Here is a 13,024-nt window from a genome sequence, read left to right as displayed (position 1 = left end):
CACCCCTGTCCAATCTCCTCAACTGCAAATCCCTTGGCCCCAGCCTTGAGCCCCCTTTCTGCACCCAAATTACCCACCCACCCCATATTCCAAACCCTGCCACAGATCGCCCACGTGCAGAACGAATTTTGTTATGTGCACCAATTTGAAGGGGCCGTGTCGCACATTTCCACACCAGTGCACACGACAAAATTCATTCTGCACATGGGACATAAAAAACAATGTAGCGGGAGCGCTGCGAGGGACCCTCACTTAGGTCCAGATTCCCACGGCTCCCCCAAGCCTGACACTGACCGTGCTTCCTAGCTTCTGGCACTTGACAAAAACCACCCCTAGCCTGACAGGGAAGGTGCACCCCATGCACCCCCAAGTCTCTCTGTCCCTGCGTGGCCTACAAAGATTCAAGATATTTCTCTTCTCTCCCTCCTGTTACTGTGAATATGCCTGAGTGAGGCGGGCTCACGATGAGACATTATACAATTCCCCATGAACAGCTAGAATAGAGGCCAGGCGCAAGGAAAGGGCAGCATTGCTTATGTGTCTCACCCAGCTCTAGGTAGAGGCCCCGGCTAATCCCCGAAAGCAGCGCCAAGGTGATCAGGTCCCCCAAGCTGGCGGCAATGGGGGTGGCCACGTTATCTGGGTTGATCCCCATCCTCCTGGAGCCGATGATGACGCCGATCATGATCATTCCTAGGCCCAGAAGAAAAAGCAGCGTCAGCCTGAGGGCCCGGCGGCTCAGATTGAGCGGGCGTGGCCAGAGGGGTACCGTCTTACCCAGCACAAGCGACGCTATGAAGGCCGTGGCGACGCTGCTGGCGCACAGCAGGATAGCGTGGTCCAGGCTGAAGTGCCCGTCTGGGATCCAGCCAAATATCACAGCAGCCATCGAAGCGAGGAAGCCAACCACTGTTGCTTGAACCTAGCAAACATGCATGGGAGGGGTTAAACCGGACACAGGTTGGGAAGGGAGAGAAACCAGTCCCAGATTGGCTGGTAGGGGAAAGGGTTAATTACGGCACCCGAGGCTTCTCCATTGGACATTCCGGGTCAGTATTTAAACCCTCCTTCCACCCAATCACTGCCACGCCCCCCAGCTATGCCCATTTCCCACACAGCTTACCTGAATCAGAGCCATGTTCCCCGTGATCATCCGCCAGAGCTCCTTGGGGGTGTCCATTTGCCCAATATTAACCTGGAAGAAGAGACCAAGGAAAAACTGAGCCCCGCATTGAGTCAACGTGTCCGTGGTGGCTGTATATTTGTCGAGGGCTGAGGGACCAACTCCTGCAAGGCCCGTGCCCCATGGAGGCTCAATCCAAGAAAAACCGAGAAGTCGCCATTTGTGAAGGCTCCCCCCTCCTGGGGCCTTCCCCATGGCTCCAGCAGTGGGATGTGGGTCCTAGCAAGATGGCCGCTCCCCTCCCGCCTCCCCCCCCCCCCCCGCAGCTGAGAGGGGAAGAGTGTTGCATGAGTTAAGAGGGCTTCCTGTATCGCTTTTGGGGTTCCCAAGGGCCTCAATTCCTGCACACAGAAGAGAAGCCTGCACCCCAGGCCTTCCAGAGCAGCGAAGGAGGAGAAAATGTGCCCTTATGTGGGCTTACTGCTCCGAGCACAGGGCAGGGTGGCAAGGACGCTCAGTTTCTAAGCCCCAAACCACACTCCAGTCCCCTCAATTGCCTCCGTTGGAGCTGCACAAGCAGGGTTAACACGCCTGCCATACAGGCAGACTCTGGACTCCAGAGCACTTGGCAGAGGCTTTGCCAGCGAACCTGGGATGGCAGCAGGACCTCCTCCGTTTCCCCCTCTGCCCGCGCTGGCGTGGGGAAACGAGACAGTGCCAATCATTTCCCAATGGAGCGCCTCATCCCACGACTCCCGGCCGATCCTGGGTCACGCTGTCCTGGGTCACTCTATCAGAACGCGGGCTGGGCGCTGATAAGAAGGAAGGCCAGGAGGAGGGCAAGGCGAGTTTTTCTTTTGCGTAAACAAAGCCAATGCCCCGGGGAAGCCTGATGAGGGGCGGGAAGCAGCCACAGCACGAGGGGTTGTGCTGGCACCAGAGGGGCTGCCAAAGCGCGGATCAGTTTAAGCAGAAGGGACGGACCGTCGCTGTAATCTGGCGGCAGGCAACTTTGCTGAACACTTGCCACAGCTGCAGAGCGACTGTAGGAGGCCCTGCCGTCCTCCCGTAGCAACCGGCGCGGCCCCTCTCAGAGCGGTTAGGCCAGTGGGAGACATTACACATCACAGCACCCCCCAGGGAGATAGAGGAAGGAGCGCTGGGTCTAATTTTAATAATAGAAACTGATGCACGGAGAGGGGAAGCAACAAGACAAAGGTCAGAGCGACTGAGTGTCAGAAATAGACCCCAGGCATCTTGCCTGCTAGCCCCTGGCTCGAGCCTATGCGGAGCCAGCAGCAGCGAGTAAAGGGTTCCCCAGAGCACGAGGCCATTAACAGCTAGCACGGATGTGTCGGGAGTTTCCGTCCCTCTCGTTTCTGTGCCAGAGAGAAATCAAGGTCAAGCAGCAGGACGTCCCATCAGCATGCTTCCCCGACTGCTCCCTCCTGGTACATTTCCAAAGCCCCTTCCAAACCAGAGGCTCCAACAAAGCACTCTGTCCACTCCTGACATGCAGCCATTTCTGGGGGGGAGCATGGCAACTTGTAACTGTTCAGGACAAGAAGGGGAAAAAAAAAAAAGGCGGCCGGCCCAGTTGGCTGGGTCCGTTTCGTAAAACAGAATAGCTGCCCGCCTCAGAATGTGGCCACAACTCACGGGTGACACCCCTCTCCTTGCGCAAGGCGTCACGGGGAATTTGACCGACCGTGTCTAAGGAATCTGTGTCTTATTTCAATTCTAGTCCCAGGCCTCAGGTTACGAGGGCACATGGCATGAGGTAGGAAAAGCAGCCATGCCTGAAAATAAGTCTTCAGACACTAAGGGAGTCTAGATTTAAGGGGCAGCCTCAGAAACGTCTGCCATCCGGCCAGTTCACCAAGGGGAAAGAAATGACTTACAGGGCATTCAGGACATACACTGTGGGTATTTTAGTTCAGTATGAAGCTGGATCTTCAATTCCTGCCATCAGGTCAGGATTAACAGAACCTGGCTGTAGTCAGATGCAACCAGATTTTAATCCACTAATACAGGAAAGTTTTGCGTCCTAAGGGTGTGTTCACACAGCACCCTCAACCCGAAATATGATATGCTTTTTGCATAGCGCAAATTGCGTATTTTACTTCAAATCTATTTTGAAATAGCTTATTTTGAGATTTGGGGCATCTACTCAGCGCCAAATTTCGAAAAAACGTGCTATTTTGAGACATCTCTTATCCCGCGTGGAACGAGGGTTATGGGGATGCCGAAAGAGCGCTCCTATTATTTCGAAAAATATTTCAAAGTAACGGGCGGCTTGTGTCGATGCGGGGTATCTATTTCGGGATGCTTCCGGTACCCCGAAATAGCCGTGCAGTGTAGACTTACTTTGTTGTGAAAGGAACCGGTTGGGGAGAAACCTATGGCCTATGGAAGCCAGGCCCAGCTGTCGTCCCGCAGAGACAGCACAGCCACCTCGGCCTAAGCTAGTTCTTGGAGGACAGGTCTGTGCTGCCCCTCCACACAGCTTCCTATGTCTAGGACAGACCAGAGCAAGAGGGGGACGGAAAAGTAAGCCAGATGGGTCAGCTGGTCCCTTCACATGTGTATGCAGAAGGACCCTGGGCAGTCAGAAGGAAGGGAGTTTAAGTTGGAGGCAGCATGTGACCCCTGCACCCTACGATAACCAATCTCGTTATGGGCCGGGAGCCAAGCTGATTTCTCCACGCTGGTCAGATTAAGGCCATGGCACGTCAGCAGGCAGCACAAGGCGACCCAGAGCCTCAGAGGTAGGGAGGGGAAAGGTTAACGGGGTTAATCAGTAACCCTCATCAGCGGGTGATGCTTTCTGGCTCTAGTTAGCCAGACAGGGCAACTCTCCACCCACTATGAGCGGGGGGCTGCTCCAGCCCCACGGGACCCACGGCAGATTCCGGAGCAGTCACTGCCTGTGGTGGGGAGGCCTCTCCAGCTCAGCCCGTTTAACCAAGTCAATGGGATTTTACAACCCTCGTGAGAGGGAGGCAGCTGGCCGGGTCATTGCTCTTGCTGAGCCTCGGGCCCCTGCTGTGAGATGGGAAAGTCTGGCATTCCAGCCACCCTCTGCACAGCCTGGCTAGCTGCAACTCCCCGCCAGTCCTTGGCCAGTACCACAGCCAGGAAGGATGGGGCTGGAAGACGAGGTGCCATTCTGTCTCTGTGGGGCTGCACGCTTAGCCACGCCAGCCAGCTGAGGAAATGGCTCACTCCTCGTCCTCCCCCCACAAGGCCCTATGTCCCTTCCACGCACCCAACAATAAGGAGAAACCAAGGAGACTGGTTTCCCCAAGCGAAAGAGCAAACAAAGTCCGGCCTGCACAGACATGAGCTTCTTCCCACTTAGCCTTCGCCTCTGGCAGAACTGCAGTTTCTTCTGCTCCCCTCCAGCACGAGGGGGAAAGCTTGTTCCCCCGTCAGCTGGAGACACAGACTGGAGCTGGGCTTCGGCAGCAGGCGCGGTGTGCCAGCCAGTACTTGGCACATCATCCCTGGCCAGCTCTCTGCTGGCTTCTTAGGAGCGAGGGGAGCAAGGCCAAGCGTGGCAGAGGCTCGATTCAAGGAGCAATGGGAACGGTTCTAGGCAGCGGGGGTAGTGGCAGGATGCCCCCTCTGCTTCACTGCACATAAGCTCAGCCACAAACTACAGGTGGAACCTCCCAAATCTGGGACTCTCTGGTCCAGCAATGTCTGTGGTCTGGCAGGGTCACGGATATTGCCAGATCAAACAGCAGCGGAAGCTGGGAATGGAAGCCAGCTAGGAGAATGCGGGGGCTGGGAAGCCCCAATTGGGCCAGCAGCTGTTGGGGAGCTCCCCCATCAGCAGGGCCAGGAGGGGACTGGAGAGACCCAGCCCCAGCTAGGAAATCCCTGGCACCAGTGAAGCTGGTGTGGCGGGCGCCCTGGCTGAGGAACCCAGGAAACCAGGGGTGTTAAATTTAGATTAATGAACTAATTGAACAGTCGATGGGATTTCCATCGACTATTCGATTAGTTGATAAGGGCGCCTCCGTCTTTGAACTGTAGCTCCGGTTCAAGAGTGGAAGCCCCGCAGGGAGCACCCGAGGTTTTGAAATGTACAAAAGGCCCAGTGAGGTTCCTGCCGGTGGGGCAGTCCCTGCTGGCCCCCTGCAGGGCTTCTGCTTTTGAAATGTACAAGAGCCCTACTGGGGCTCTTGTATATTTCAAAAGCAGAACTGCAGCAGAACCAGCAGGAGCAGAGGCTGCTTCAGTCCCCGCTCGCGGCGTTTCCCACTGTGGCTCTACCGCCCCTGCGTTGCGGAGACAGTGCTGGGGGGAACCAGTTTTTAAGCCAGCTCCCCCCAGCACTGGCTCCTGCTCCCCGCCCCCCTTTCTGCCTCTCTCTGATCGAGGGAGCAAGGTGGGGGAAGCGACTAGTCGCAACACTAGTCGACTGTCCGATAAGCTTATGCTTACCAGATAGTCAACTAGTTGCTCACATCCCTACAGGAGACCCCTGGGCGAGGCAGGACTGGCAGAAGCCGGGCGGCCCAGGGCTGGGGAACCCCAGTGGCAGCAGCCAGGCAGGGAGCCCCAGAGAGCGGAGTCCGGGAGTGGGACAGCAGGGAGCATTTATCTCCCTTGGTCCGGCAAACTCCATGGCTCGGGACTAGTGAGGTCCAACCTGCAATGCACATGGAGCCTCTTTCCCGCTACCCGCCCTGATGCTGGGCACGGGAGCCCTGATTGGGAGGTGGGGGCTGGAGAGGACTCCACACACCTCTCTGCCAACCAGACACCCAGTCCCCGGCCATTGAGCTCGCGGGGGCCTGGAAAAGATCCGCGTGGCAATGCAGCGGCGGCACAGAGCAGGAGAGGGGCTGCAGCACCAACAGCAGAAGACACAGCCAAGGATCGTTTGAGAGCTGCTTCTGCCTACAAAGATCAGCCATGAATGTGGCCTGCCGGCTTCAGGGTACAGCTGGGGATATGGGAGACGCAGAGCAGGGAGGCAGGGGAGCAGCAGGTGTTGATGGGCAGAGGCCGAGACATGCACAACTCTCCCCCTGCTTTCTGCTACCGGTGCCCCCTGCTTTCATCCACTCCGACAGCGCTGCAATAGTTCCCATCCAGGCCTTGCCCCTCCCCTCCCCCCAAATCATCCTGGACCAGCTCAGCCATTTCTGAGCAGTTTCCTGCACTCCTGTACCCTGACGAGCAAGTCCGGGCTGTTTGCTGAGAAAGCTGCACCTCTGACTGTGTTAATTCTATGGGTGGGAAGAGTGAAGAGGGAGCAGCTGGCACCGTTGTGCTTTGAGAATCACAGCTGTGGGCCCATTGTGGGCTGTGCGGTGAGGCACAAACAGCCAGCCGTTCCCTGTGAGCACGGCCTGGAAGAATGCGCGTTATGGAAAGGGAGGAGAATTTCCAACCCGTAACAGGAAAGCATTCTGGGCCTACTGCGCCGCTCAGCTGCAGGGACAGAACATCGCACGGGTGCCAGACGGCTGACGAGAAGCAGCCCCGTCGTAACCGGGCTACCGTGGAATTAGGGAGCTCGGCCGAGGCCTGTCTTTGCCGTCTGGAGCCCCTGCCTCCATCTCAGTCCACTGCTCAATGGCTCATCCCGGGACACTCACATTGGCAATGCCCACTCTTGCCCTTCTATTGACTTCCGGAGGCTTTCAACCAGGATGCTAGGGCTCTCAGCAGGATTCCCCTGGACAGGAGAGCTTGCCTCCATCCTTGCCTCTGCAGCATGCGTCTCTCCAAGCACGGCAGCCTTGGCCCATCCTATTGCTGGGACCTTTCTGGCTTCAGTTTCCTGAAGAATCAAACTCTCCCAGCTACACATGCTCACCCCCGTTCTGGAGCCAGGGATGCTTCCAGGCAGAGCAGCATGCTAGGCAGGGGACAGCTGAAAAGAAGGGGATCTGACACAGTCTTTCATATTCAGCCCCGCTACTGAACTGCCAAGCTCCTGCCCAAGTGGACAGAGAGCAATTTCCTGCAATATTCTGGACACCCCTTAACGAATTAAGTGCCTCTGGGATGGGTCTGTCACACTAAAGAGCAGTGGTTTGTGTGCTATTGTAGGAGTGCACGCAACTCGTCCAGGAGACGGATGAATGGGAACCAGGAGAAATGTTAGACACTGTAAAAGGTTTGGGTCCCTGTGTGTGAAGTGGGCTTCACGGGCAGTACTAGAGAAGCCTTTTTAAACTATGCCCTGGGGAGAAAAACCCACTGTCTACTGACTACCTACTCCTAGAAAACTCCAGCTCAAAGACCCCTGAACCGTAGAAAAGAAGAATTAAACCTCACATGAGCATGCTCGTGCTGAGCCGAGCCTGTTACGAACCTGCGGCCAAAGAAGAGACCCTCTGTGGGGTTTAACGGGCAGAGCCCATGTCAGAGTTGGGGGGAGTCGCAAGGAAGCTTATTAGCCTGCGTGTAAGTTCTTTTATCGTCTTTAGGAGGTTTTCTTGGTCGTGTTTTTACCCTGTGAATAAATAAGCTTGCAGAGAAAGAGCAGGGTAGGACCCTATGGTCAGCTACTCGGGTATTCATCTCTGGGCTGGTGTCTGCTTCCAATGGTTCTCAACCTATTTACTATGGTGGACCACACCCAATAGAACAGTGTTTCTTAAACTGCGTTCCGTGGCACACCGGTGTGCCGCGAAGCAGTTAGAGATATGCCGCGGAAAACAGAATTCAAAATGGCTGCCCTTAAAGGGCCAGGCGACCTTTTGGGTTTTTTTGTTCAATAACTTCTCCCCAACCCTTTTTCCCGCCCCCCTCAAAAACGTCCCCCCCGGCCTTTCCCCCGCCACCTGACTTTTTTTTTTTTTTTTTTTTTGCATGCAACAAAAAATCCTTGGTGTTCCTCATAAAAAAAAATTGTTTGGTTTTCCTCGGTCTTAAAAAGTTTAAGAAACACTACAATAGAACCTATACAGCCCTCAGGGTGTCACATGGGCTACAACTGGCCCACAGGCTCTAGGCTGAGAGCCATGGGCAAGCCGCTCACCTGGTGCTGGCAGTAACATGGTGAAGGCAGGGAACTCTTCAGGTTGAAGAGACCACAGAAGGGAGAGTGATGCACAGCGACACCCAGGGCATGCCCTTGCTGGGCCACTGAGGGCAAATATAGGTGCAGCTGCCCGCAATGGGGACAGGCATCTCTCCTGCCAGCTGCTCACCTGACTTGATCCCCAAGGCCCCCTGTTCATGAGCCTGACATCAGGTTATTCTCTTCCACCCGCCCCTCCCCACAAAGGGGCTCCTTCTCTCAGCCCTCACCAATCCAAGCGGGGTAGGTGCAATAACCATCTGAGCTGGTATCCTGGATGCTGCACCCCTGCGAAGATCGTTCAGGGAGAGAGAAAGAGGCAGGCAGCGAGGGAACGGCTCGACTGCTCTGTCGGGAGGGAATCACGAAGAGGAGACCCTCTATCAGGAGCTAGATGGGACAGAGGAACACTCATCCGGCCACCAGGGACACTCGCACCCGAAAACTCCCCGAGGAGCACAGCAAGCTCCAGACCTCGGAGGGCAAACCAAAGGAACCAGCTGGCACCGGCCTGGGAGAGCTGGCACAGCATGGGATAGAGAGAGGAAACTCTAGGAGCCCTGAGACTGCTTAATGATGCGTCTGCATCTCAGCAAATCCATCAGCGATTAAACCACTCCCGAGTCAGAGTGCAAAGAAGTCCACAGGCAGGGGCTAACAGGCAGCCCCTCCTGCCCACAGTAGCCCTCTTCTTACCCCTCCCATACACAGACACAGAATTTCCCTTGCAGGATACTCACAGCTGTAGAAAGACGAGATGCCAGTGTCATCTCCAGGTTCCCCTTCAGTCCCAGCAGCGCAGGAACCAGGATAAATACTTCAGTCACATATTTGAACACGTCCCAGTGCTGCAAGACAAGAGAGTTCCTGCATAACGGGCTATGTAAACACACAGTACAAGGTGACAGCTGCCGACTGAGCTCTTTGGGGGCAAGGATGGTCTTTTTGTTCTCTTTGGACAGCACCTGGCCCGCTGGGTTCCAGCTCCACACCTTGGCTTATGAGACATGACAATACTAGACCAGCCAGACTGTGGGGGGTGGGGGGGCTGATGTCCAGCTCTCCTTCCTTCAGAAGCACACCTATGGCCAGTGTAACATGGAACTGGGAGGAACTGTAATTCCTCAGGCTCAAATGCAGTGTCTCTACCTCCCAGGTGCAGCCCTGGTCCTTCCCCAGTTCAAGACTATGGCCCCACCAAGCTCTTAGGAAAGCCGACCACGCCGGAGAGCTCTTCTCCCACTGCAGTGATGGGGGTCTCCCTCTGCCTCCCACTGCAGGGCAGGATCAGGATTTGAGCTCTGCAAGGGAAGCACAATGGGAAGAGCCTGCTCTCCAGCTGATCCGGTGTCACACCACTAAGGCCCATAGGCCCTGAAAGGACACAGACCGGTTACAGAGCCGGAGACAGGAGAAGCCTGCCTGTGCTAGCCCTTTGCGGAGGAGCGAATTTAATCATTTACGCCGTTGGCTGTTTTGACTCCGTGTGGCCCGGGAAGCCAGAACAAACCCTCTCTCGCATGCTGCAGCGTGATTCTGGGTTTCCATTGGTTAGACAGGTGCCTCTGTAGGCCCCAGCTGAGATGGCAGCCAGGGCTGTATACACACACATCTCACAAGAGAGGCTCCCTGCCTTGGAAAGCTCAGGCTGTAAACACACAAGATGTTTGACCAACAGGGAAACTGAGGCACAGACCGATCCAGTGCTGGGCAGTCACTGGAAATGCTTTGCAGAGCATTTGGTCCCAATCACTGTTCCCTGTACGCTGAGCACTTGGGCAGTTTCCCAATGAAGATTCAGGTGCTGCCCGGCAGCTGGCACAGCACGTGTTTTTACTGGTGGTGCACATCTGCACATGCTTCGGTGCACAGAACAAAATGTATTCTGCACATGGATAGAAAAAATTAGAGGGAACGGTGGTCCCAATCCAGTGCCTCCTGGAAGACCATCCCCTTAGCGTGTGGGGTGCAAACACAGACATTACACTGCAAACATTTCCACCGCTTTCCTCCTCCGCCAACCCCAGAGCACAGCAGCATCACATGCTCTTGGCTTCAGCCCCAGCAGGAGGCCTGATTTATGCTGTTCAGGGAGGGCGCCTCTCTTCTCCCTTGCTCTGGAACCTGCATTGCTAGGAGACACGCTGCTGCCTCCTCCGCCTCCGCAGCCAAGACAGTTTCCTTGCGCTCGAGACAGCGCGAACAACCTTGGGCTGCTCAGGAAAGAGATGAAGAGTAATTGCAGGGTTAAGAGCTCAACAGCAGAGCAGCTGGCTTCCTAAGGCCGGATGGGGAAAAAACCACCGAGCCCACAGCTGAAAAGCTGAAGGCTAGAAAACCCTCAAGGGTTATGTGACCAATGCTTTCCTTTCAGACTCACTGAGCGAAAAGCTCTGAGTAGACCCCATCTGCCTTCCCCACAATACGGCCGTTACGCAGCTTCCCTTAGGCAATGCTACAGGGAAGGCCGCGAGTTGCCCACCACAAACAGGACACAGACAGGACTCGCGTCCCCCTCCTGAGGTGCCACACGCTGATCGCAGAGGGAGGAACTCCAGCCCTGCGCCTGGGTCAACACTACGTCTGAACGGAAAGCGGTCTCCTTGCGTCTGGTGCTCTCCTACCTCACTGTACCGACCGGTTGTCTCCAATGTAATATCCAGGTCGGGGGTGGGCAAATACCAACTCGTGGGCTGGTTCTGGTCTGTTAGGTTTAGCCCGTGGCCACAGATCGCTGTTCCTGGCCAATGGGAGCCACGATTACCTGTACCACAGGGGTGCAAGTAAATATAGCAGCAGCGACCTACCAAGGGCTAACCCTAGTGAACTGCAGCCATTTTATTGCCCACCCCCGGTCTAGGCTGCATGTTCCTTGGGGCAGGAATGGGACAAACACACCCTGCCATAACTAGGGCTGCCTGGTGCTACGGGAATGCTAATTAGGAACAATAGAGGCCGGGCAAGGCTTTTAGAGCTGCGACCACACCAGCAATTCCATGCTGCCACAGGATGTTCCCAAAATTAACGTACTGGAAACCACAGCCCCTGCTGCTCTCATGATACCCACAAAGGCCTCCTCCGCGATGAGCGTTTAGATCTCCCACACCTGCCCTGCCATTAAGGCAGCTCTAGACTGGCACAGACCCCAACAGCTGGCCAGAGGAGCAGTCCTTGCAACTGCAAGCAACAGCGCACGCCTACAGCTTGCTGCAAACAGACAGGTCTCTACCTGCGCTTTCACCGGGGGGGGAGGGATTCCAATCATTGGATTCGTTTTTCCCTTTTCTGCACCCTTCCCCTTCAGCGTTGGGGCCACGGGTGCCGGGGAAGATGGATTCACTGCACAGCAGGAGAGTGGTGCTTTGAGAGGAACTGCTTCCAATGGAATTAAGGAAACACCGTGACAGCATTTCTAAGAGGCTGCATTTTTTAAGAACAGTCAGGGGGCTTTTGGGGCCAAACCAGAAGCAAAGGCCTCACCTAACCCCCCTGCAAACCCCGGAGGTGCAATTATGACCAGACATGGGCCTGTCTCAGCCACTCATTGATCCAGCCTTGTTGCTGTCCTTCCCAGAATCACAGAGGAAGCCACTAGGGACACGAATTTTCTGAGAGGAAGGACTGTCCAGTGGTTAGAGCAGTAGCTTGGGATGTAAGCCAGATTTAGTGCCCTGCTCAGCCATAGACTTCCAGAGTGACCGAGTGCAACTCACAGGCGGCGTGACGGGCATAAGCTCTCAACATACAGCACCATTAGGCACACTAAGGTAGATGTCAACATCGCAATGGTTTGATGCAAAACAAGATCCATGCTCGTGCTACTACGGCATCTGCGCGGGCAACCAGCCAAAAAGGGCCCCAAAATACTATTTCCCGTCGATCTCAAGCAAGGCAGGAGGGAAGAGACGAGTGCATTATGAGACACTGATGACATGAACCCAGAACCAGCCGCTGCACAGTTGTGGTCCAAGCATGCACCGGGAGCATAGCCCAGAACGCACAGTGGCACAGGCACTGCGGGATGGCTACCCACAGCGTCTCACTCTAAAAGTGGATGGCAGGTTCTCTAATGGGGACATGCTACTTCAGGGGACATTGAATTCTTCCCCGCAGTGGGGACATGGACCTTCGACTTTGCAAAATCAGGTGACCACAAAGCGACCATAATGGATTTAGCCTCATCTCATAGTGTAGACATGGGCCTCATCTCGCGGCACCTCAGTTGCCAACGGAGACATGACTTCCCTGCCTCACAGGGGTTGCTAAAGCCAGCAGTGCTCAGACACTACAGGGCCATGCGAGAACCCGCAACAGATGTGGAGGAATCTGGTAGCACTTGGGGCCTAAAACTTGGGGCCTCCCACTCAGTTGAGTGGGATTTTCCCAACGTGCCTGTGCTGCTTAGGAGCATCATCCAGTGTCCCTGGGGCTACATCTAGACTACATCCCTGTCGTCAGAGGGATGTAAGTGAAGCACTTCGAAAATGCAAATGAAGTCGGGATTTAAAATATCCCGCACGTCATTTGCATAATCACATCACGGTGCTCTTTCGAAAAAACGCTATGTCTAAATTGAAACCGCAGTCCTGAGGTTTACAGGATCTTTCGAAAAAGCGCACCCAAAGACTAGACTGCGGTTTCAATTTCGACATGGCGCTCTTTCGAAAGAGCGCCATGACGTGATTACGCAAATGGAGCGCGAGATATTTAAATCCCAGCTTCATTTGCTCTTTTGAAGTGCTTCACTCACATCCCTCTGCCGACAGAGGGATGTAATCTAGACGTAGCCTGGGAGGCAGGCAAGGGTTTGCCCCAGTTGGCAGATGCAAACGAGTTGCGTGCAGACCCCCCTG

At 55.3% G+C, this 13,024-nt stretch overlaps 1 protein-coding gene across 2 annotated transcripts in view; it reads right to left on the bottom strand.

Moving 5' to 3' along the window:
• SLC41A1 (solute carrier family 41 member 1) overlaps nucleotides 1–13,024 on the bottom strand; it is a 36,641-nt gene that overhangs the window by 11,288 nt on the left and 12,329 nt on the right. For both annotated transcript variants that reach the window (XM_075909923.1, XM_075909924.1), the window contains 4 exons: nucleotides 8,912–9,019; nucleotides 1,124–1,195; nucleotides 778–922; nucleotides 547–693 (listed from right to left, as the gene is read on the bottom strand). In XM_075909923.1, coding sequence (XP_075766038.1) covers nucleotides 547–693; nucleotides 778–922; nucleotides 1,124–1,195; nucleotides 8,912–9,019 — 472 coding nt within the window. The remainder of the gene's footprint in view (nucleotides 1–546; nucleotides 694–777; nucleotides 923–1,123; nucleotides 1,196–8,911; nucleotides 9,020–13,024) is intronic.

This window comes from Pelodiscus sinensis, chromosome 27, assembly GCF_049634645.1.
Source record: "Pelodiscus sinensis isolate JC-2024 chromosome 27, ASM4963464v1, whole genome shotgun sequence".
NCBI lineage: Eukaryota > Metazoa > Chordata > Testudines > Trionychidae > Pelodiscus > Pelodiscus sinensis.
This window is presented reverse-complemented; position numbering and strand designations above follow the sequence as displayed.